This window comes from Vanessa cardui, chromosome 25, assembly GCF_905220365.1.
Source record: "Vanessa cardui chromosome 25, ilVanCard2.1, whole genome shotgun sequence".
NCBI classification, from domain to species: Eukaryota; Metazoa; Arthropoda; class Insecta; order Lepidoptera; family Nymphalidae; genus Vanessa; species Vanessa cardui.
This window is the reverse complement of record NC_061147.1, coordinates 8336236-8363358: the sequence shown is the minus strand read 5'-3', so window position 1 is coordinate 8363358 and position 27123 is coordinate 8336236. Positions and strand designations below refer to the sequence as shown.

General features: G+C 32.3%; 1 protein-coding gene across 3 annotated transcripts in view; it reads left to right on the top strand.

Moving 5' to 3' along the window:
• Positions 1 to 27123, top strand: part of LOC124540518 (paired box protein Pax-5) — a 106259-nt gene that overhangs the window by 55352 nt on the left and 23784 nt on the right. For all 3 annotated transcript variants that reach the window (XM_047118142.1, XM_047118143.1, XM_047118141.1), the window contains exons 4-5: positions 13452 to 13617; positions 24019 to 24216. In XM_047118142.1, coding sequence (XP_046974098.1) covers positions 13452 to 13617; positions 24019 to 24216 — 364 coding nt within the window. The remainder of the gene's footprint in view (positions 1 to 13451; positions 13618 to 24018; positions 24217 to 27123) is intronic.

Genomic DNA, 27123 nt, shown 5'->3' with positions numbered 1-27123 from the left:
TCTTCTGCCATGATATTATAAATTCCAATTATTTACAAGCGGATTCGAGCTTAGCGATATTCTGTATTTTAACTGAATATTCGTTTTATCATTGGTTCATTAGATATTTTCAATTAAAACTTGATACTTACCTATATTTTTCTTACTTAGGTATTGCCATGGTCTGCTTTACCTCACTACCTATAACTTTACCTATCTAACAATCTAAGTAATAAAGGATTAATAATACGTCTATATGTTCATTTAAATAAAAAGCATTAAAATTAACTCGCGAACATCTCGTCAAAATCACCATTTTTCATTCACTGATTCACCGGCTATAAACAATGCTTATCCTAATTAACAATAACTTAACATTTAACATACCTATTTAATATTAAAATATTCATAAGCCTAAAATTAATTAACATTGAAAAATTATTTTTTTCGAAGAATTACTCAATAAAATTATAACGTCGGTATTTAAAAAAGGAATACTTATATTTTTTTAAATTGATAAAATAATTGAAATATGCCTAAAATGTAGATTATATTTTATCATAACTTTTTCGACTTATCCGTGGCGGTCATAATAGCCATAAAACGTGAATCTTAACGAAGATGATGGGTCTTAATCCAAGCACTTTTGAGCTCTCTTCTGCAAAGAGAAAAACATCGTGACGTAACAGGCTTGCTTTTGTTTCCTAGGTGTAGGAAACAAAAGCAAGCCGCAGCCTAGCCTATGGTGATTACATTTTGGACATTTTTAATCGTCCTAGATGTCACCTAACAGTATTTAAGGGGTGAAGTGAAATAATCTCGGAAACTCCAACATCTTTTGCTCATTGGAGCATTTTCTGACTCTTTAATGTTACCAAGCATTTATCTGTAGAATAGTTGATGTTGATAAATGTCTAACATTGGAAGATATCTACAATCATTCATAGTGATCTATCTTTAACAAAAATCTTGATGGTTTTTTGTAAACCCATTTTTGTAGCTATTCCACAACTGATCAGATAGCATACCATACCATACCAAATAGAAAACCTTAGTATCACACACACACTACAAGCACAAGGGACAACATTTTAGCTTCCAACGTTGTCAGCACTCGATATAGAGATGGGCTTAGGCTTACTAAATACACATATATTTACACGGTAGGTACATATACCTACATTTTTCACTTTTTATGTGTCGGCTGTCTGACCGATTTTCATTGGCAGACCTTATATAATAAGCACTAATTTTGGCTACAACAATAACGTTTTTGTTTAATTCAATTCATGAAGTCGCAGGCACACCAGCGTACCTATAATACGAATATCAATACAATTCAAACTACAATTGACATTGGGTCATTACATCACTGAGGTACAGCAACGAGCAAAACTAGAGATCCATGTTCTATATTTAAATGCGAATTCAACAAGATGGCCGATGCTTTTGTCCCAAAAAACACGTGATTCCTCTGATCCTGTACTAATTACTAATGTGACTTCCTAACTATTTATACCATAATGAATACCATAGAGTAGATTACCTCTGACACGAGTATGAAACATGCTCACTAGAGAGACCCAACCTTAAATATGCTATGTAAACTGTGGTAGCGAATAAAATAAATTAATCATAGACTTACCATATTTTGCTATCGTACATACTTGTACAATATGATTTACCAAGTTAAATACCTATTCCCTTAGAAATGGGTGCAGTCTGTAGTAACTCAAGGTTAAGTATCAGTATGGATTCTTTCATCATCGTCACAATAAAATACAAAGAAATAGTACCACTAAGTATATAGTCAGCACAATCAAAATCAATTAAAATTCTACAAATAAAAACGACTCTATAACTAGAGTTTAAACCTAACCCTGAATCATCCACATTAATCCTTCTAAAACGCAAATCAGAGTCCGATTAGCTAATTTAACTATAATCTAAATTACCATTGGTCAATAGCTCCGATGACGCAATCAACGACCAATCAGCTTTCAGTATTAGTCAGATTGATAGGATTGCTCATCATGTCAGAAACTGGCAGTAAAACAAATTATTATGACGGAACAACTCAATGACAAATAACTAGTTTTTTTTAATCAAAATTTAACAAGCCGTCACAATAGAAGCGGTATTAAAAAATGACTTCCTGGAAATAATCTAAATCATATATCACGCTGGTACTACAACGAACAATAGCATTTTACATAGTATATAATGTATGGCAAGACGCCGCGCCTTAGAGTGAATGACACACGCTCAACGAACGGACAAACAACTCGAAAATCATCAACTGCACCTTATCACAAAGATATAGAGTCGAAAATCCAATATCCCTTCGAAATAGAACCGTTTGATTAAACTTGTCGTAACTCGAGACAAATTACGAGGTTTCATATGTGACGCACACATGTACTGTACGCATATAGTGTAGACGTAACTCACGCACACCTGAATAGGTAGCCCGTGATTGGACGGGGCGCTGCGCGGGCGCATATATCACGTCGATCTTCGTTTTGTAAGGAGATTTTAGAAAGGTGGTCGGTCCGGTGTTGAAATATAACTGGTTTGTTGCGTTTGATTCTTATTAAAGTTATGTAAAAAGTTCGTTAATAGTAATATTATCTACATAACTAATCTACGCGGTAATAAAATTTTAACTACCTAACTAATGAGGTACCACATTACGTGGAAAAAGTATAATTCAAAATTTAAGAATTCCTAAAATAAATCCTTAAAGTCATGTGTTCTCAGTTTAAAAATTCGTTAGGTATATTTGAATGAAGAATCGTAATAGTATATTAGTTAGTTATATAACCAATGTAATCTTAATTTCATTTACGTTTTGCTTTTTAAAGGGGAACAGACGTAAAAACTGATTAAGAGATTATTTCTCTACTATTAAACCAACTCTTATCGAAATAGCACAACGAAAATCATAATTACAAATAGCAATATTTGGATGTAGGTGTCTTGTCCTTTATCAATCTGCATAGCTATTGCAAAATTAAAAAAAAAAAAAACAAATGACAGTCAACTGATTGTTACACGAAATGTTTCTCTATATGTAAGTAAATACTTAAAAAAATATTAATCCATGTTACATAACTCAATTTTATTTAATAATAAATAATGAACAGAACTTCAAAAATGTAGAGTTGGTTAATCAGGCGTCGTGAGATCTTGACTCTACATTACAGATAATATACTCATTCGAATGTAGAGTTTATAACCCTCATTTTAAATAAACATATTATGTGTTGAATTTTCGTCTGGTGTATGTGATATTATTGTGACTCAGGAAGACATCTTCAAGACAAGTGCAGAGTAATCTTCTAAGCAAACATATGCAAACACTCTCTCTGTGGTCGAGTAGTGTGTACCGACACTGGGTTTCATGGGTACCGAGATCCAGGGCTCGATTCCCACCCGATTCGTTGTAGAAATAAAAGCTCATTAGTTTTCTGTGTTGTATAGGTCTGGTTGTTTGTGGTACCGTCGTTACTTCTGATTTTCCATAACACAAGTGCGTTAAATTACATTGGGATAAGAGTAACGTATGTGATGTAGTCCAGTATTTACTATAGCTGTATTTACATCCTATCTTTGGTTCGAGCGGTCAAGCATATCAGTCTATCTTTCTCTATTTAAATTAGTAATGTTTCACAACAATTATATTTGCATGATATCATCCTGCATATTTTTTTTAAAACAATATCACAAACATATATATGTTCGTATGTTTATAATTTCTAAAGCTTTATATAAATAACGCAGCGCAGAGGAAACGACATTACCATAGTGACCGGATGCGCGCCCGACGCCATTGTAGCCGCCATCTTGTTGATAAACTACGCGAGTTTTTCATTTTAAAAATTTTGTATTCTTTTTTTTATGCTTTTATTAAAGTAAAGCAAATGTTTTAATTAGAGAACCACCCGCTAAGCTTGGCGTAAATAAATATTTTAATTATTCTTTTTTTAGTGTAATTAAAAAATAAACTATTTTTGCATTTCATAATTATCTTCCTTGCTAAAACCGTCTAGGTTTTTTGTGATTGTGTATCATACTTGCATCTCTATATGGGGTATTTCCTTAACGATTAGTCTAGATTGGACGTTTAGATAGAATCCGGTAGGTGCGATCTTGATATAAATAATATTCATATCACCCAAGCGAAATCGAACAGCTAGTGTACCTATAATAATACATATATTCTTTTTCAATAAAAACAACGCATGGTCTTACTAAATTGGGAGTTAAATGAATGTAGGTAATCATAGATATACCTATGTATACTTATTTAATATTTATAGATACTTATAAATAGTTTTACTAATTCATCAATTTTAGGTTTTATAATGAAGATGATAAGGTACCTATATATCATATAATGAATAGGTATAGTATGCATGATAAATAATAACAGGTATATTATAGAAACTCTTCATATAAATGTTCGCTAATTTGTAGGCAGGATTTTAAATTTTAATATGAAATATATATATCCCATGCGCACTTGATAGTAGATTATATATGTACATTTACAACTTTGTTACATAGTGATAATATTTTACAACAGTACTATCTGAACTGAAAGACGTTGTACGGTCTTTGCTATGAATATTTAATACGGAATTGAATAAATTATAAAAAAAAGTGTATATTGTAATGTTTATTTATACACGATGTACTGCTAATAAATTAAATACATTGTTAAGTTATCTGAAAACAAAAACAATTCACGGCACATTTTCATTTCCGTAAGAAACTTAGAAAATTTTAGAAATAAACAAATATATGAACCCATAGTATTGTTCTCAAGTTGTGGCGTGATTAAAGGAAATGTAGATTCTTTATATACCTATGTATTATATAAGATTGTTATTTTCCACACAATTTTTTCATTTCACTTATATTATCATAATCGGCCAGGAAAACGTTGTAAGGAAGTCTGTGACATATGTTTCTACGACCAATCATGATAGTCGTTAGATGGAATGATCTTAAAAGCTATCTCTTTAACAGGACTAGCCTAATACGGATATATGTAAAACTGGGACTAGGCTTCGCTTTCATTTCCCATGACGATAACAGCCGAAGACGTTCCGATGATACCCGAGCTTAATTCGATAAAAAACGAAGTGACTATCACATAATAACAATTCCGTATGAAAACTTCTATTCCAAGGTCATAGTACAATCTCATATGACCCCATACAAAAAACATCGTAAAGTCAACGCGTGGGTGTGCGCTTGCGCATGACGGAGGGCTCTGATACGACCTTGATCCTTGCTTAAATGTAACCGGATTTTATATTAACATCATAGAAAGCACTAGTACCTAGTATTATGTATCTGTTTTTTATGTGTGACTTTGTCAAATTATCTACTATAAAATATTATGATCGTAAGTCTTGAGCTCTCTGCGAATAGAGTTTGTTGTTATAAATGTAATGAAGTATACTCTATATTGTTTATTTTTCATTTTGTAGCTTGAGTTTTATGTACTATGTGATACACAAGAACTTCTTGCGTTATGGAAGTTATTATCGCTATGGAATAAGATGTTTAGATTTGTGTCTTGAATGTTGTATGACAACTGACCAATGGTCCACTTGATGGCGATTGGTCACCAAATCTCTAGCCATCGTCCGCAAACATTGGCGCTGTAATAAGTACTAAGTTATTAACCATTCCTTAAATCGCCAATGCGCCACCAACCTTTAGTACTAAGTTGTTTATGTACTTTGAGCTTTTAGTTACACTGGTCAAATCACATTTACGTGATATAATATGTAAAGGTTAGACGTTAGGGATATATACATATATTAACTGCATATATAGAACCCTTCCAAACTAAATGTTTCGAGTATAAATAATAGCTTTTGGTAATCATTCTCAGTCTATGGGTAGTCATCGCGGCAAAGCTATATTGATTGTGAATTTTAGCTCTGAGATAGCTCAGAAAAGAATAAAGATAGATGTACAGTCGAGGAGAGGATAAGGTTCGTCACCTTAAGATATATTTTCGTGTGCTCAGTATGATCTGCTTTACCGATCGAGAATGACAATTGCGTCGCAATGATTTGATGTTTAGATCCAAAAGGTACTAAGAGTTTAAGACTTGTGAAGAAAATTGAAAACTGACGAACGTTTTCTTACTCTGACTGTAATTCTGATTTTTTGTAAATATTATTTTTATAGGAAAAAATGACTCTACATTCGATTATTGCACATATAATGAAATCTCTATAGAATAAAAAAAAAAAAAATTTCGATTATGCAAAAGTTATTTCGAAATATCTTTACACTATTTGATACATAAATTGTATTTGTGTATGAAGGAACGTAATTATAATACCGACACGGCAGGTACAACAGGTCGCATTAGCGCGTTAGTGTATGTGAAGGCACGCTGGGGTGTGCGCTGGCGCATGACGATACATTATACAGAGTGTTTGTTTTAGGACAAAAACTGTTTCAAAACGTTCCGTCGTATATGATTCTAGCACAATGGTATATGAAACCTAAAATTATTATTGATATCTGTCAGACGAGGTCATTGACCTCATACACATATGACCTCTTTGGAAATGTTTTCATATAAGTCAATGAACGTGAATCTTAAGCGTTAATTATAAATTCAAACCTAAGTACCACTGATTTTACATGTCTGATTAGTGTTTTTAATGCATGTCGTGTTCAGAGTATCGTGCGTGAGCGATCATGCCGGTTGCAAGTCTCGGATGAAAATCTGCCACATTTATATAAACAGCATCAAAGTAGAGTATGATTAATCTCAAAAGTATATTTTTAACAAGGAAACCTTTGCCCAATTGCAGGCTGTTATCTGCATTTAGGTACAAGAGGCAAAATTATTTAATTTTGAATCATGCATTTTTAAAACCAATAACAATAGGTCGATATCATCACTTGTTCAAAGACTAGCGTCAACCCCTGATTTGCACAGAATTGGGTTCCTAATATTGCAAGCAAACATACCTCTTCATAACATTAGTGTATATGAAAGCCCAGACTAAAACTACATTATAAATTTTCCATGATAAGTTATTGATGAAACAACATAGTTCAGTGCTAATAAGAACTTCTTACTCATGACAATGTCTAAGTTGATACGCGATTTTGATACGTATGTTCTTTAAATGCTATAATAATTTGAGCCAGATTTGCATATCAATATGTTAAAAGTATTTTGATTGATATTTCGAGTTCCTTTTTAGGGAATTGTTCAATATAACTTTACCAGAACGTATGTATGTTCAAATCATCCTCACAACAACAACAACAGCCTTATAATTTCCCACTGCTGGGCTAAGACCTCATTTCCCTTTGAGGAGAAGGATTGGAACATATTCCACCACTTTTTCAATGCGGGATGGTGGCGTACATATATGGCAGAATTTATCTGAAATTAGACACATGCAGATTTCCTCAAGATATTTTCATTCACCGCCGAGTACGAGATGAATTATAAACACAAATTAAGCTCATTCATATCCAGGGGTGCTTGACTGGGTTTGAATCGGTTAAGATGCATGTGTTCTTACCACTGGGCCATCTCGTATCTCTTCATCTCTAATCATACTTAACTTAGATGAAACCATATTATTTGGTGTTTCAAACAAAACATCCTCAAAAGCAGAGGGATCAAAAATCACTCGAATTAAATAGAATCCCACAGGAAACGGAAGCTGCCGTCCCCCCGAATAAGACTTTGCGTGACTGGCCGACAATAGTAATAACATTTACTATCTTTTGCACTCAGATTTGCTCATGTCAATAAATAGTTCAATGAGCTGTCGAAACTCAATACAGAAAACCGTTGATAACGATATATACGTGTATCCTTTGAAGGATACAATTATAATAATGATTATCGCATATCATTTTTTGATGTTACACTATCGTATTTTGTAGTGAGTTTCGAGTTTCTTGTTCCAGAATAACTCACAAGTTGTAAAATAAAGAACAATCAATCTTTCTTGGCATATTTCATTATTCGAATTCTCAAATCAAGAAGTAGGTCTTTTATGCCATGAAAAATGTGTTTTATCATTTGTCATAATTTTATTACATTTTACATTTATCTGTACTTCGAAACGAAAACACTTTTTATTTAGAATTATTAAAGTTTGGTACATATAATATTCCAAACTAATGATAAGAATCTGGTTTTTCATAACATATACACTATTAATGGCCTCAAAGTTAAGTTTCTATTCATAGAAGCTATTAACTTTAACATAATTGTAATTAAGCTGATTTGCTTCTAAAACATATTTAGGAAAATCCTCTCGCAAAACACTCGAACCCCTGTTAATAGGACGAAAGTAGTATCAACTAAGCGCCCATGTACCGGGGTAATTAACTATAATGACAAGATGGCGCGCCGGAAGTAGGGATGCGCGGGAAACTCTCCAGGTGGAGTTGTTGAATTGTGTTTAAAATAAATTTGGAGCATGTTTGCGACTATAGTTTATAAATCTTGAATCTTTATAATGGTTATAAATAATATTCCTTTTTACTTTAGATATTACGATAGTGTTCTATTTTTAAATTTTGCAAAATTTGAATTAAGAATTTAGAGTAACTAATTATTGCCCGCATCTTGGCTCGCGTTTTGGCCATTCGTTGTCATATGTTATGCAAAAAAAGTAGCCTATATCCTTCCTTGAGTTCAAGTTAGCTTCACAATAAATTTCATCAAATTCTCTACAAATGTTTGGTCGTGAAAGAGCGACGTATAGACAGACACAAAGTTATTTTCACATTTATAATATTAAAACTGATTCTAGGCTGACGATCCAAAACTGTCGGATTAAAGTTTCATTAAAATTTATAAATACCGTTAAATTAAAAAAAAGAACATTTTTTTATCTGTGTAAATATTTAACAAATTGTCTTATACATAAGTATTCTATATTAAACAAAATGTAATGTAATCATAACGATCCCTTGTAATTAACTGTAATGGCGGACAAGATGGCGCTGCGGAAATAGGAAAACGCAGGATGTTCGCGCCAGGTGACGCTCTTGGCTTTGAAATATGCTCATCCCTAATGAATTTGGAGATTCTTTTTACCCTGAGGGTGGCAAATGATAGCTGCGCAGGCTCTCTTAAACAACCTTATTTTAATGTCGCTAGAATTTATATTGAATAGAAATACCTAAGGCGTACCTTAAATATATCCTTTACATAAAATATATTATGACAAGTTGGTTAGTTATATAATAAATTGGTAAACATTAAACTTAATAAATATAAAAGACATTCTATAATAAAATACCACAGACATCTTTAACTTTGCCGTTTCATAAATTTAAATCATTTGTAAATTATTGGTAAAGAAGGCATATTCCACACAAGATTACGCAGACGATAAACAAGCATGGAATTAATATTTGTTGTTTTCCAGGCAGGATATATGACATACATAATCGTATTTAAATAACATGACTGTATTTTTGAATGGTTAAAAAGAGTTACTACTGAGTTTCTTGCCGGTTCTTCTCGGTAGAATCTACTATCCGAACCGATGGTGGCTTCGTTTAATGTAATTGTTAAATTACGATTCAAAAGTGCTTGTAAACACCTCCTTGAATTAATTATTTTAATTTGATTTTAATCCCGTAGTTGATCTGAGTTAGAGTTTTATCTGTTTTCTAAACAGAAAAATGAATCAGCCCGTCACTAGTACAACCAATAAAATTATAGTTTAGAAATTATTTTTTACTGTTATTCTGTTCTCTAAGTATTTCAGCTTATCTCGTTAATTAACGCTTTTTGAAATTTCCTTGTAGTTTTTAATTGAAAATAAAAATGTTCAGATAAGACTAATTTGTTTAAATCTTTACTCGAAAACGATTACATTTGTAATTATAAAATCAAATAAACTGTTTAGCAGATAATCTCTCAAAACTTTTTCATATATTAACTTAATGAAGATTAAAGTAATTCGAATTGAGAATATTTACTTGGTGGTAGGGCTTTGTGCAAGCCCGTCTAGGTAGGTACCACCCACTCATCAGTTATTCTACCGCCAAATAACAGTACTCAGTATTGTTGTGTTCCGGTTTGAAGGGTGAGTGAGCCGGTGTAACTACAGGCACTTGAGACATAACATCTTAGTTCCCAAGGTTGGTGTTAATATTTTTTACAGCGTGATGGTGTGGGTGATGGTTACCACTTACCATCAGGTGGCCCATACGCTAGTCCGCCAACCTATAACATAAAAAAAATATATTTACACTGATTTCATGTCGAGTCTCACTCAAGGGAGATTTTTACCAAGGGATTGTAGTCGTATATTCATTATTAATAGTTATAGCAAAACCAGCAATAATATCGTGAACAAAACAAAAATATACTCTTGCAAGCTTTGAATCGTCATGAAATGTAAAGAAAGCTTCCTCTCAGGTTATAAAACAAAAGTTACAGTAAAGCAACAAAATTGAATACAAATCCTGCAGTGCGAAACAGTACGTCTTTTTATGAATATTTTAATAATTAATATTACAGTACGAAGGTCCTTTTAAACGGGAAAAGCATTGATTATTTGAATATCTGAAAATAGGTTCCGTATTTTGTTTCATAATTAGATTCGATTTTTGAATGTTGATTCTACCGACCAACTAAGTCAAAGTCAAAAATCTATATTAAAAATAGGAGTGATTATAGGTCAAAAAATCTACCACCCACCGGTTCGGAATTTAACACCTCAGACCTGAGAAGAACCGGCGAAAGAAACTCAGCGGGATCTTTTTTTTTTCGTATCAAGTTACATATCTTTACATAGTATAAAACAAAGTCGCTTTTTCTGTCCCTATGTCCTTTTGTACGCTTAAATCTTTAAAACTACGCAACGGGTTTTGATGCGGTTTTTTTTTAATAGATAGAATGATTCGAGAGGAAGGTTTTTGTATATAATACATAGACAATTTAGTTAAGTAACACTGATAATTTTAGAAGTTTGCAATGTGATGTACATTAACAATTTCTGTAGTATGTTTAGTATCAGTATTGCACCCGTACGAAGCCAATATATATTTAGTACAATATATATTTTTAATAATAATACAAACATATTTTTGTTATTTGAAATAACCTGGAGGCGATCATCTCATTGGTCTTTATATTTCTATATATAGGGTGTCCTAATTTAGCAAATCAGTGATCTGTTGAGATGAAAACAAACCGAGCACGGTATCGACCGAGGCACTGGGCGTGACCGGTCGATGTGGCGTCACGCCTCGCCTCCTCCCACCCGGGTATCCTGGAGACGAAATTCGCACTACTTATTTATAATAATTTAAAATAAAATATAACCATCTAATAACATTATGATTATTTATTTCGGAACTCGTTATTCCATTACGTCATTGACTGTTGATTTGTAATTAAGATAAGGATTCGGTGTGTTTTTTATACGTTTTTCCGACTTATTTATTAACGTCTTTTTTATTGAGAAACATAAATTATTAATTATGTTTTTTTATTTAAAAATAATTATATTTCTCGTAAATCTTGTAGCCCTTAGGTATCAAAGTCTAATTCCTTAAAGATTGCTTTAGTGGCTTGATAGCAAACAGGCAATGTAACACGTATATTAAAAAACAATCTCTTAAATTAAAAAATGTCATTCATCAGCACTTTATAAACGATTTCTATTTTCTTTCAGAATCCTCCTATCCTTAATTTTTAGTCAGCTGATGGACATACTAGACATGCCTTCTAATCAAATGAAATCAATTCAATTGTATTCAATTAAACTTCACAATGAAGCGTTTTTGAATCGCTTCTGAAAGCAGCCTCTAGCGAGAAGAAGCGCCGTACAGCAGCCGTTCTTTACAATAATTAGTGTCTAATGATGGATACGCAGAGCAATATACTAACGTAGCACTCAAAATATATATATTTAATATAACATTTGTCTAATGAAATAATAGACTTATGTAAAAGGCCAAGGATCCAGAAATTCCGTTCATAAGAATATTTTAAGTAGGTACGATACTTGAATTTGTGACATTAGTCAAGAAGTTATTTACTGGTTAATTTTTGACAGCCTCCTTAATCTAGTGGCTTCATAAAACAGGCCCCCGAGGTTCTAAATTCAAATTTCACGTCGACCCGGTAAAAAGTTATTATAGGTAGTATTTCTCTCGATATTCTCAGTAACCTGATGAATGGACATTGGAAGAGTGCACTCGTGCCTGTAAGATGCTCTTCATTTCTTGATTGTTGTATAGTGGACACACTGGCCCATGGCCCATGGCAAGTCGTAGATGAAATGGGCCAGATCATCATCATCAGCTTAACAACTGATTTTTTTTTAAATAATGGTTGACGGACGAGCAGTGGGCCAATAGGGAGATGACGCTGTAAGAAATATTAACCATTCTTTACATCGCCAATGCACCACCAACTTTCGACTAAGATGTTATGTCCCTTGTGCCTGTAGTTCCACTGGCTCAATCACCTTTCAAATCGAAATAACAATATTGAGCGCTGTTTTACGGTTGAATGATGAATGGAAAACCTACAACAAATTTACTGTCTTCTTTTTTCAAATGTAAATTCTTGATGACAAAAAGAGAAAACTATTGTTTATATAAACCGTCTTTGTAACAAAAATATATGAGTTACGGTTGAATGATAAATGGAAAACCTACAACAAATTTACTGTCTTCTTTTTTCAAATGTCGATTCTTGATGACAAAAAGAGAAAACTATTGTTTATATAAACCGTCTTTGTAATAAAAATATGTAAGGCTATTGTACTATAGGTATCAAAATAAACTTACGATTATTCAGCATTGTAGCGATCTGTTGAGATGAAAATAAAACCGGTGGCAGTATCGAGCGGGCACGGGGCGTGACCGATCGATCGTCACGCGTCGTGCTCACCCGGTTCTTAAAGGTTGCCTCTAAAGGGATGGCAAGACATTAGACTGTATGGGGATTTTAATGCTAGCTAGTGGGCTGAAGTGGGGTTATGTGTTTTACAAACATTCGAATATGTGTCTGTTTTTACATATATATGATAATTCGCCAATACTTTTTTTATATGTGTATAAATAAATTAAATTTTAAATACTGTAGGTAATTCTATACGTGTTAGTGTATATTTATATATTTTGTAATGTTGTACTTAATTATATTTCATGTATGCGTATTGCTCACCTACTGTTGGATAACTTATAAATAAACAAAGCTACCACGTATACCACTTAATAAATTCCCTTGGTGAACCTCACCAACCACTCACCGTATACTTTTTTCGAACTGCCTAGCAGTACTTTATATTTAGCATCAATGTGTTCCATATTGAAGATAGAGTGAGCCACTACAACTTATATCACAAGGGACATAACATCCTTTGCATCCTTATTGGATTACGTCCACTAAAAAAAAACAAGTTATTAATTATCTATTTTATTTCCAGGTCACGGGGGTGTCAATCAATTAGGCGGTGTTTTTGTGAACGGACGACCTTTGCCGGATGTCGTGCGACAGCGGATAGTGGAGCTGGCTCACAGCGGCGTGAGGCCGTGCGACATCAGCCGACAGCTACGGGTCTCACACGGATGTGTATCGAAGATACTGTCTCGGTGAGTGAGATTACTTCCTAATTCAGATTCAAAATGTTTTACAACCCCTTCTTAATTTGGATTCATAATATTTGACACACCTCTTCTATTTAGTAGGATTATAGAGCTATAAACCTACTAAACAGAAGAGGTGTTACTACTATGAAGGTATTATTAATCGTTTCGATATTTTATTGAAACACTAGTGACCTCGACTTCGCACGGGTAAAATACTTATAAAAATATACGATAACATATGTGTTTTTTTATATCACATTAGTAACTTCTAAAATTATCAGTGTTTCTTTACTATATTGTCTATGTATTATATACGAAAACTTTCCTCAATCAATCTATCTATTAAAAAAATCGCATCACTACCCGTTGCGTAATATTAACGTATACAAAGGGACAGACAAGGGTAACCGACTTTGTTTTATATTTACTATGTAATTATAATTATTATAAATTGCAATTTAAAAAGATGGTTTGGATGAAATCGGTATAAAAGTTTTTTTTTCGGTAAAATTAATTTGAAAATAGAATATCTGAGGAAAATGTGACTTGGTCTTATAAAATCAAAGTAGGTAACGAATATTTAAGTCTTTTTATATTTGATTAATAACCACAGATACATTATAGTTTGGGCACTCGCCAAACATTAAACGTACCAAGCGATGACAACAACACCATTGTTTAAACGAGAAATAAAAAAAAACCGAAAGCTATGTCACCATTAAATTGAGCTATTATAAAGCTGTGTTAGAAAAATATTAGATCCAATTACAGTGGCACGAGCTAAACTATATCCACGCGATAATAATCTTTATCACATTAAGATAAAAGTTGATATTCCTGTGACTGTGTGTACAAAGGCGAAAACAATGGTTTTACATGGGTGTAGTGTCTGGTGCGCACGCGCCGCTCTGCTCAGCGAACGGAACGCAAAGACATACATACATAATGTATATGATTCATGGTATTGTCGCAACATATAAGAACCGTATTTTGTGTAATTGTTAGTGACGAAACTATTTTCAGTTGAAGGTTCTCATGAGGCTCATTTTGGGTTCAAAATGGAATGTTTTTTTATTTATTGTGATTGATTGATATGATCCGAACAACAATTAGATACCGTTGTTGTTGTTGTCGTTGTACGTCGTGTTTGTTGTGTATCAATAATATTTTAGTAACGCTAGTTTTATTAATAATGCTGCTGAAAACACTAATATTAAAAAAGAAAATATACACATAGGTATATAAATATGTATAATCCATTATCCAATTGAATAATATTTAGAAAAAATAATTAAATCGGGTTGATAGTTTCTGAGATTAGTACCTAAAACCAAATAAGTAAACAAAACTCGACAGCTATATAATATTGGTACCTATAGATTATGATATGGTTAGTTAAGATAAGATTCGATAAGATTTTTTTTATCAGATCAATTTTATGCACGTTTATTTAATTTTAAGAGTTGACAGCTCCTTTTTAATTGAAATGATTAATAACATAGTGACAGATTCTTTTTTCAAAAATAAAAAATTCGAATTTAACTTACGATTTAAAAATCGACCCAGAAACAATTCGAATTCTTAATAAACATTCGTTGTTTTGAGAAAGTAATTAATTTACTATTTTAATTTATCAAAACCGCGCGCCTCATTAGCGGTTAGCTATCGTTTAACAGGCGTAATCAAGACGATTAACTAAACCGCTGTTTAATGCACCGTGTTATTGCTCCAGTTTTTAACTCTTTATGGTATTTTTTTAGAATCTCTTAATCATTGTTAGTTATTGGTAAGTGGTCCACTGCTGGGCAAGTTCTTCAGTTAAGAAAATCGCAAAACTCAAATAACTATATTCAATATAGTGTTACACTTACTTATTGGTGGTCAAATTAAACACTACCACCGGTTCGGAAATAAAACCCTGACCTGAGAAGAACCGACAAAAGGTACTCAGTATACCCATGTAACTTTACAAAGGCGAGATAAGAACTTATTTCTTGCACACGATCTTTGAACACGCGATCTCCGGTATAGATCTACATATTTTATCCCCTGAACCATTTGAGTTCTATTATCAACAATAAAATCAGTTAGTCAATCAATCAGAGTTATAATTTTTTGTTAAGTAGTTGAAAGATTTAAAAATGTTTATTCAAACTAATATTCAATTGCTCGTGTATGACTGTGTACCTTGTAAATTAATTCAATACTTATGCAAAATACTACTCCTCTCCCTTCGAGGTGAAGGTTAGGAGCATATACTACCACGCTGCTCCAATGCGGGGTGGTTGATTCACAAGTGGCTGAATTTCGTTGAATTTAGCGGAGCTCGAGATTAATTGCAAACACGAATTAAGGACATGAAAATCAGTGACTTCCTTGGGTTTGAACCCGCATTTATCGATTAAGATGTACGTTTTAACCTCTGGGCCATCTCGCGGTACATAGCCAAAGTTTTTGTACAAATATTCAACTACTTTTAAAGTATCTCATTTGTATTTCGATAGTTACGTATATTACACAAACGTTAACACATAATAACAGTTTAACTCTGTCTAATATTAAATACATTTTGATAGATATTGTTAATATACGATGTTAAATAACAAAACGAAATTAATATTTACAAACACAAGTGTATCAAACAATAGACACGACGGTATATGACCACTCCGACTGGCCATTGTTCGTTTTAAATTGAAACTGACCCTAGTGATGCGAATCCCTGGACGCGGGATTACATTAAAATGTCATTAAAATCCCGTATTTTATGTATAAGACTTAATAATTTACTTGGGAATTAAGACTGCTTTATTTAATTTGGTTGTTAATTTCAAGCAATGTGTTATAATATCTAATATTTATTTAAATTTATTTAAATGTCAAGTATATTTGTTATTATTTATATTTGACTAGCGACCCGCCCCGGTTTCACAAGTGTACAATACTGTTATTAAATATACTACAGAATTTGTTTATTTACGACATCACATTACAATCTTCTTAAATTATCAGTATTTATTTACTATATTGTACATGTATTATATACAAAAACCTTCATCTTGAATCGGTCTATCTCACGCATCAAAATCCGCTGCGTAGTTTTAAAGATTTAAGCGTGCAAAGGGACATAGGGCGAGAAAGCGACTTTGTTTTATACTATTGAGTGATTTATAATTAATTGCTTATTTTAAGAAGTCTTAAAGTATGTAGCGCGATTATAATCGCTTCATACCAACAGACATCGCTCGATATTTGAGACACGTGCGTTATTTAATTTTAAGTAAAATCGAATGTATCAAAATACTTAGCTGTAGCTTTGTGCAAATGTATCTAAGTTGTTACCACCCTATGTCACCAACAAGAAGCAATGCTTAGTAGGTATTGTTGGGACGTAACATTTTATTTCACAAGATCAGTGGCGCATGGATGATTTAAGGTTTTTTTTTTATGATATTATTGATTTATTTAAAAATCAATAATGTTCTCATTGAATTGAAATTACCAATTGCAATATTATTAATAAATCAATAATCGAAGTAAAATCACGCATCAAATCATTGAGTTTATGAATAAAATAACGACAAAGATCAATATTTATCGACACGTTAAAATACAACAATTTCACCGGGATACACCCAATCCCGTTTCACATCACTAGTCCCGCGGGAGAGCTGAATGGAAGCTCTATTGCTTTTCAATTTATTTGTCTCGTGCGACCTCTATCCCTGTTTTGAACTCGGTGTGTTTTTTTATCCACTGCAATATTGTTTGTTATATTTTTGTTCATAACTGACAATGCTATTATTTTCATATACATATACAGGTTTATTGGTAACTCGACGTATATCCGTTAGGAGGTGATAGGGGTGACTATTTGCAATAATTTTAATCCCCATATGTGTAGTGCAAAAGTGAACCATTTTTGAGTTATCACGTTTTATATATTTTTCCTAATTTGTCAAAAATTTAATACTGACAAATATCCAGTGTTTATTCGTTTTTATAAATCAGAAGACAACAATAGATTTTTATTGATATTTTTTTCTAAATTAGACTTTTGAAGTTGCATTTTCGACAATTTTTTTAAAGAATGCGTTCGAAATTTAAAATCAATAAATGTACAATTCTATTTTTAAAAATTTAAAATTCAATGATAATTATTTTCTGAGATAACCAAAATTACCGGCGAAGGAAACTCAATGATTTTCATTTTGAATAATACCATAATATACAGATTGTATGCTCTGATATTGTAAAAATAAATTAGACTTTTTTAATGTGATTTTTATAATTATTTTCAAGATTTTCTTTCGTTCCATCATTTCTTTTAGTACATCAATTATTATATGTTTTATGGATAACAATTATTTACTTTTGATAAGAACTTTTTAAGAATCGTTAGCAACACCAGATTAATTGGACCGTGCTGAGCAAAAATAAGTTAGTACAGCCACAGTAATATTAATAAAAGTTAATAGAGAAAATCACTTTTATAGTGACGGTAATCCTGTTAAATTACATATGCATGTATTTATAATGATATGCATATTATTTTGGTAACATTTTTTTTTGTTTTCATAATACTATTTTCTCGTTTATATCTTCACAACGACAAGCACAAGCAAGAACAGTACAGTCCAATTATAATTAAGAACTTCGTGTAATACTTCACTTTAATGACGTTTATTTAAATTTTTGATCGTAGAAATTATATCAGGCAATTATGGTATATGTACTAATAAACATAAAGATAAAAGTACCATAATTAATTTATATAATTATGTACTGTTATTAATTTAGTTCTTAATTATCTAAATTGTATGCAAACCACATTAGTTCTATAATCACGTACTCTTAGCCTGTTAACCAATCACAGGAGGAGATCTTGGAATGACGCGATGTTATTGGTCAAAAACTTAAATGATATATGGTATTAATTATGGTACATGGCTGAAGTTTGGTTTTCTGTTTCAAAGTTCTAAGCTTAGGATATGTTTGTTCGAATTAAAAAAAAAGCAAACGCTGGTTCCTCTCAAATTCAAATTATTCATTCGCCTAATATTATATATGCGATATGTTACATATAACCTTGTTTTTTTTACTAAGAGTTGAACTTAGAATGAATGGGCAAAATTTTTATCAAAACTCTTTAAAAGAAATAACGATTTTTAAAAATAAAGAAATATTAAGCAACGACTGTTCGAATTTCAAAAATATAGCGCGATTAACAAATTAAGAGACTATATCAGTCATAAGCTTATCTTGGGCCTTTTGATTGTAATTGTAACAATTTTAACACGAGCGTTTGAATTTGGAACTCAACTGGTACATGATGCCAACATATCATACACCCATCACTGATAACGTAACCTGCCTATGTTCTAGATCTAGACTAACTAACGAGGCGATAAGAACTAAGCTGACTTTTAATCGTAATTACTTCTTCAAAATCATTACTTGAGTACACAAACAATGTACAACTTAAAGTTCTTTATACGTAAATATTTAAAGAAAATTCGTCTTTATTGTGTTCTAATAACAACCATATTCGCGTGGTATATTAAACTTTAATTATAATATCGTTGGGTATACATTTATATTGTTTATTTAATACATTTTGAACTCTATTTTAATAGAGATTGAGTCTAAAATCGTTTGTTATTTTTTTTTCAAAGCGGAAGTGAGCCGGGCGTTACGCTTTCTGCGTCCAGACGTACGGACAGAAAAACTGTATAATTATTATATACGGACAGGACCGTGCTACTTTCGTTTGTATGTTAGTTGGTTTCAATTTTAATTCCGGAAAATATATTTTTTTTAATTGAATCGACTTTAATTTTTTTTTCTTCAGTGACATTGTAAAATATTACTCAACTGTTTTTTACTGATTTGTATATCTAGCTATATGATAATTAGAACTGATATACTATCGTAACATTATGCAAAGATTTATGCTTCAACTTATAGTATTAACATATTCTAAGTATGGATATGAAGATTTTGGATATTGTGAATATCAAATGGTGCAGCTTTTGTGCACTTAAACAATAAAACAATACTATTAATTAGTACATGTCAAAACGACTTATGAACCATGAAAAATTAAAATCAATACTTGCATTACTTACCTTAAAGTCTAATTTATTTTACTTACGGACTTAGTACATTTATAAATAACGTGTGGTATATTTACGAATTAACGAAACACGGAAATCAAAGCGAATTGCCGCCAAAAAAATAACGGTCAAATTTATTCAAACGCCAAGCGATCGCTGGCCATTAATGTTACATTATTCTCTGTGTCACAAAAAGAGCATATTCGAAATTCTGCATTAGCCACCCTTAAAATAGCAAATCTCCCTCGAACAATCGCCTCTAAGCTTGTAATAAAATATCAGTACCGTTGCGAAAAAAAAACCATTTTTTTGGAACGTTACATGTTTTTGCGTCCGTACCTTCTTGTGTTATGTAAAGATAATTGAGTTATATAATACTCTATTACATTATTATTATTATTTAAAATATACTATTAATGGCTTATGAGTTAGGTTATAAGAACTACGATTAAGTATATAACAGTACGGAATATAAATAAAAGGTTAGTATTTTTTAATCAATGTAAAAAAGAGCTTAAATCTATTAAATCGTCTAAGCTAAAACTGTCATTTTTGCTGGCTTAGCGACTGGATTTAATATTAAAACTAACTTAATAATGAATACACCATTGTAACATATCCGTGAAATTTGCTAAAAATATTCACACTAAAGAAGATGTATTAAAGCTATATACTTTACTTATATAGATACATATAATACATTAATTTATATAAAACCTTTATTGAACTAATACGAAAGCGGTGTCAGTCACTACTCTATACATATTAAAATTTAAAAATTGAACACAGTATTATTTATCTATCTAAACTTTTTTATAAGTTTCTTAACTGATCTACAAATTATACAATACTCCAAATATCATATTACTTTCAGCAATTAATGTTCCTGTGGACATACACATAAATGTTAAATTGGACACATTGTAACGTTTCTGCTGTCGGTACTTTGATCGGGGTGTGATCACTTGTAATTGGCTTACATCGAAGCCCTTACACGATATTACTTAAGTGCTAAACTATTGGATTACATGTTTTCACTCGACTAATACACTCTTGCTTATGGTTAGATCAATTTGAATTTGGTATTACTATTTAATAAAACATTTCATTATTTTGCTGTCGGTAGTGTACACGTTTGGATTTGATTTTAGAATTATAAAAATGGTTTTTGTTTTAAAATGCAAATCTGTTATAACTGTTGTTTTTTTGTATAAAAATTATAAGCCATTTTATTTTCGTGGTAAGGTTTAACAATCTCTCTGAATAGGTAGTAGGGAGTAACTTACTACTAAGTACATATTATATCCTCAAACAGCAATAGATAGTATTGTTCCGGTTTTAAATTTGAACGAACTAGTCAAACTACTAACACAAGGCACACTACAGAGAAAAGGATAATATTATAACTTATGTATGTTTATGTAGGTTGTGACTTAAAACTGCTTATTTGCACATTAGCCTTAATATAACTACAAGGTTGATTTGGCAACTCCACAAATTAAGACTCAGTATTATACTCACCAATTTCATAAGAAACGACTCAATGATTAATGACAAGCAAAGTCACAATAACTAGCTAGTATTGATTCGTCTATGACAAATAATACATCAATTTGCGGGTATTGAATATCTGACATATTGGACAGAGATAAGGGGGTAAGGGGAGGGGGCGAGGTAAAGTGATTACAAACACGGATTGGCTTAGATTGAGTAATGCGTTTATTTTTCTATCCTTATAATAAAACTGTTTCTTTATTACTTTTGTAGAGTTTCAATTAACTTATTTGGTAGTGAGTGAGTGAATTTACTTGCTGGTAGGGTTTTGTGAAAGCCTTCCTAGTTGCCACCCACTCAGAATATATCTCACTGCCAAACATCAATACAGCAGAAGGTTAAGTGAGCTAATGTGAAATAAAATCTTAGGTACGGGACATAATACTAGATTGGTAGCGCGTTGGTGCCGTAAGGAATGCTTAATATTTTTATAATACTAAAAGCAGTGATGACCATATCAACTTAAAAAATTAAATACGAAAACACAGATAAAAAATAATGTTATTCCAAATAAATGTCATTATTCAGATAAATTTGATAAGTTTACCCTCAATGTTAATAATTAATAAGAAATTGTAAAATGTTGACCTTTAGTATATTAATATACATAATATATAATATTGTATGTAATCCATTGGGTGGTGTTAATGAAAAACAATCTATTATCAAATAAATTGTTGACGTCCCGCGGGACGGGCGACCCTCGGCGCGGGAGCAGCTCCATAATATATTATTTGTTCTTTAATATTTTTGAAAGGTGTCATTATTTGCTATTAAACTAGTTTCTGTTACTAAGTCTTCTAAAATAGGTTTAGTTACTCGTGTCTTTTTCATATATTTTTTTGGGTATAGTTTGGCGGACGAGCAAATGGGCCACCTGATGGAAAGTGGTCATCGTCACCCATAGACAATGACGCAGTAAGAAATATTAACTATTCCTTACATCGTCAATGCGCCACCAACCTTGGGAACTAAGATGCTATGTCCCTTGTGCCTGTAGTTACACTGGCTCACTCACCCTTCAAACCAGAACCCAACAATACTGCGTACTGTTGTTTGGTTTAGCCTCCGTATATAAAATTTTATATTGTTTGATTGAGTAGTTGAGGTGAGAAATCGCATATAAAGAAACTCACTTCCGCTTCTCATCTCACACCGGCGGAGTCGTCAGCGGGAACTAGTCTTACATATGCTTCCCTCTATTAACATTGTAAATACAGATAATTTCGAACTTGGCGGTGAAAATATTGTCAGGATGGCGGATGATAGTCTGACATGTGTCCACCAAACAGAATTGGTATAGAGTGTCAGAGTCCAACAGTGGGACATATACAGTTTTACTTATTCCTTTTATTTCATTTGAGAAAGTTATAAAACACAAACTTTCATCCCCCTCTTTGGGGTGGAGTTTACCCACGTGCTAACCTACCTGCTAAATTTCAAGTTTCTAGATGGTCAATGAGTAGTATTTCGCTTTTATATTTATATAATGGTCATTTTAAAAAGACCATTATGATGAATTTAATAATTATTAATAATTTACCTTTTTTAATATAACATAAATAAAATATATCTTCAAAATTAGTTTACGCGAATTAATGTAACTAGACTACTTATACCGACATATCCAAAGTACATTCGCTGCAGTAGCAAAAAAGCGCCCTTTAAAATAAAGGGTAGGGGCACATAATCGAATTGCCATAATACTTCTCATTATTTTATTGAGCAGTCGAAATTTAATTTTCGACAGTCCTAATGCAAGGCCCCCAGGGGCAAGGGCGTGCTGCCCGTGCAGGCCCCGCTTTATAGCTGATCTGGGAATACGTGTATGGTGTGATTTCTTGCCTTTGTCGTTTGTAATGAATTGTTCTTTTAATCTGTTTTTAAATTCGACAATCGTAATTGAAAATATGTTGAGTTGTAAAGAAGTCTGGGTTCTAGCTGATGTTTGTATTCCATAAATAAATATGGGACAATGTCACATACATTACTCTGTTCCCAATGTAAGTAGCTAGAGCACTTGTGTTGTGGAAAATCATAAGTAACAACGGTACAAACACCTAGATCCAAGACAATATAGAAAACTATTGAAATATCGATTCAGCCGGGAATAGATTCCCGGGACCTCAGAGTGGCGTACCCGAAAATCGGTTGACACAACTCAACTATGGTATAAATTACTAAATTTAATTCACCATTCGAAAAAAAGTGCGAGTGTTAGGTATTAGTCTGGTTTTCGATATAATTTATAACGTGTAGTTGAAATGCCATGATCAGTTGTACAGTAAACTCGATAAGCGTATATAAAATAATAAATACAGTATATAAAAATGAATAGACTGAATTTCTCATTTATAATATTAGTTAGGATGGATCTACGTCACACATCATATTTATTAAGAAAAACAGTAAAGGTTGCTGGGCAAAAGCGTCCTTGAGTTTGGAGATTATTCCAAATGGCCTAATGACTCAAGTAAGATAATCAAGTTGAATATCACAGACTTTTTACTTGCATATTTTTCTTGTAAAATTCATGTAATGCTCGATAAAGGGAAATAGCGTGAGGTGAAATTCCGATACTTGTATTTGTTATATGGAGTATTGTCCTCCTATCCTAACCTAACCTAACCTTCATCTCAAAAGGACAGGATTTTCCCTCATATTTTATTTTTAGAATAAGTTTTATTTCATATAGCATTAATATATAACTTTTTCCATTTCTTTCTTTCCATAGGTATTATGAAACGGGTAGTTTTAAAGCGGGCGTGATCGGCGGCTCCAAGCCGAAAGTCGCGACTCCACCGGTCGTCGACGCCATCGCCGCATACAAAAGAGAAAACCCGACGATGTTCGCGTGGGAAATACGAGATCGGCTCCTCAGCGAAGGCATCTGCAGCCAGGACAACGTTCCCTCCGTCTCAAGTATTAACAGGTAATTCATTTCATTATAATACATGAAAATATAACCAATATATAAAAAAAATTTTGTCAGGAAATATATCCTGAGCACACGAAGTAATTGACTTCTATACCAAAAGTATAGAATATACTAATTTTGATCCCTGAAGAGCACTTTAAAAAGCTAATTATATGATCAGATTAAATCGCTTCAGAAAAACTGTGCAGTTTTATCTCATCAACAACCCATTTTCCTCCACTGCTGGACATAGGCCTCTCCAATTGCACGCCACTTTGATCGTTCTTCGGCTACTCGCATCCAGCTCCTGAAAACCAGGCTTATCTGTAACAAGTTAACGGTTGCAAAAACCGAGCTCTTAATTTTGGGTGCATTTTTAATCACGCGCTTACCCGTGCTAATTGATGTATAGGTACGGTAGGAAATTGAGAGCGTATTCGATGTATTAGACGAGAATCAAACCAGTGACCATAATAATACGAACATATATACTCGTAATTTTACATTTTTTTATGCTATAGGTTGGCGCATGGGCCACCTGATGGTAAATGGTCACCATCACCCATAGACAATGACGCTGTAAGAAATATTAACTATTCCTTACATCGTCAATATGCCTTGGGAACTGAGATGTTATGTCCCTTTATGCCTGTAGTTACACTGGCTCACTCACCCTTCAAACCAGAACACAACAATGCCGAGTGAATTTTACATATTAGACCTTTTGATTAAATGATCACACTCAAAAAAGTAGCACTCCTATATGTATAATTTTAATAGTAGAAGTAAAGCTTCTAAAAAAAAAACGAATTACCTAAATTAGAATGATCTCAAATTTACTTAACAACGACTTAAACCCATTCTAAGTAACTCACTTCAAAAACAACTCTATCGAGTAATGCGTTTTAAGTCACCCCAATTGTTTATTGATACCAATAAAGGATTATTGTTCGGTAATGGAGCCCTAGGGCTGTGGAAATTGAGCGTAGGGGCCGGAGAGAAAAGTTTTGACTCAATATTACATACTGAATATGTTTTAAGCAAGCTGAAATTATACTATTTTATTTTGTACAGTTAAATAATACCTTGCTTATGTGTAGATATATATTTTATTATATGTTGATATTATGTGATGGTTTTAGATAAATTCCCCATTATTTTTAAATTTATCGATAACAAATACAATACTTAACAAGTTAAAATTGAACAGATAAACCAGAAAGCAAATATCTATTTACAGATAAGAATAAATTAATAAACGGTAGCATAGATTAAAAAGATATCCCACGAACGTAATAACCTTTTTATTATCTTATCTGGCAACACTACGCGTAATTAGACGCGTGGATTTTTAATGCGGGTAACACTTGAATTTGAGTGCATATTATCAATACTGTCTGATGTCATTGTTTAGTTTTTTTCATATTTTTATAAAGCTTTGTTGCTTTGCTAATCATAATAAGAAAAACAAAAACAAATTCCAATTATAAAATTAAATACTTAAAAAAGAATAATGTAAATTCAAATCGTTTATAAAAAATACATTGGTAAAAAAGACATATTATTCGATACAAGATTTTGTAGATGATAAAAAAGCTTGGAATTAATACCTGTTGACTTCCCAGGCCAGATACATTACATACACAAATGTTGTAAAAGAGTAACTACTGAGTGTCTTGCCGGTTCTTCTCGGTAGAATCTACTTTCCGAACCGGTGGTAACTTAACTTAATTGTTAAATGACGATTCAAAAGTGCTTGTAAAAGCCCACTTGAATTAAGTCTACCCTTGACCACGAACGCTGTAAAGTGCTCGAAACGTCGGGATGTCAAAAATAATATACGCGATTCAAATTCGTTATAACTAGTTTTATTTAAAAAGTTTATTTTGATTTTTTTTGAGGCTGTAGCGATATTTACAATTGCTAAAAGCATCAGACACCCTATCTTATCTAGAAATAATTTAAGATAATATTACTTACCTAAGATAACGATTCTAAATCTTTTTGGCATTTAAAATCAAAACCAAAATACACTTTATTCGAGTAGGCTTTTACATGTTTGTATCGTCATTAAACAAACTATACTGAAGCTACCACTGTTTCGGAATGTAGATTCTACTGTGAAGAAACTCAGTGGTTACTCTTTTATGTCATTCTCGGTAGTTTAGTTAGTAATTATTGTATGACACAATGTTATAATTTGAATGAATAAAATATACTTTATTGTACACCACACACAAAAATAAAGACATCTTAGGATTAGACACGGAAAAAGTAAAAAAATAAAACAATATTAGTAAAATGCAAAACCGAAAAATAACAAAAATCAGGTTTGTTTGTGTTAATATATGTATGTCTTGAATTTACAATAATACAGTATACACATATCTGTATTAAACGCCAATATCTATTAGTTTTAAAACTTATTCATATATAAACTCAAACGTCGTCCAATTTACACAATAGAATCTATAACAAAAAAAAAAAAAAAAACATTTTCCCATAACCGAAACTTGAAATGGGAAAAACTATGGTTTTATACGATTATTATAAGTGAAGCAATAATTCAATGGATGTGAGGCAGGATATCCTTCACGATGCGAGCACGTGTCCACTTCCGTGCCGCCATCTTTGTTGCTCCCTCCTTCCGGAGACAACCCCTTGCTTCAGGCTATGAAACATGATGGTTAAAATTAATAATAAACCTTTTTCCATAACGACACATTTAATATTTAAAAACAAGTCTCACTGTTTCGCCTGCTAATCATTTAATCAATCGTGACACTAATTAGTCGCACTCAATTTTGAAGCTTGAAAATTAAATACGGGTCTAATTAAATTTCAATGATAAATATATCATTACTTGTTAGTACAGCACCACCCGTCTTATATTCTATGACCTATCCTACACCGTTGGTTGCC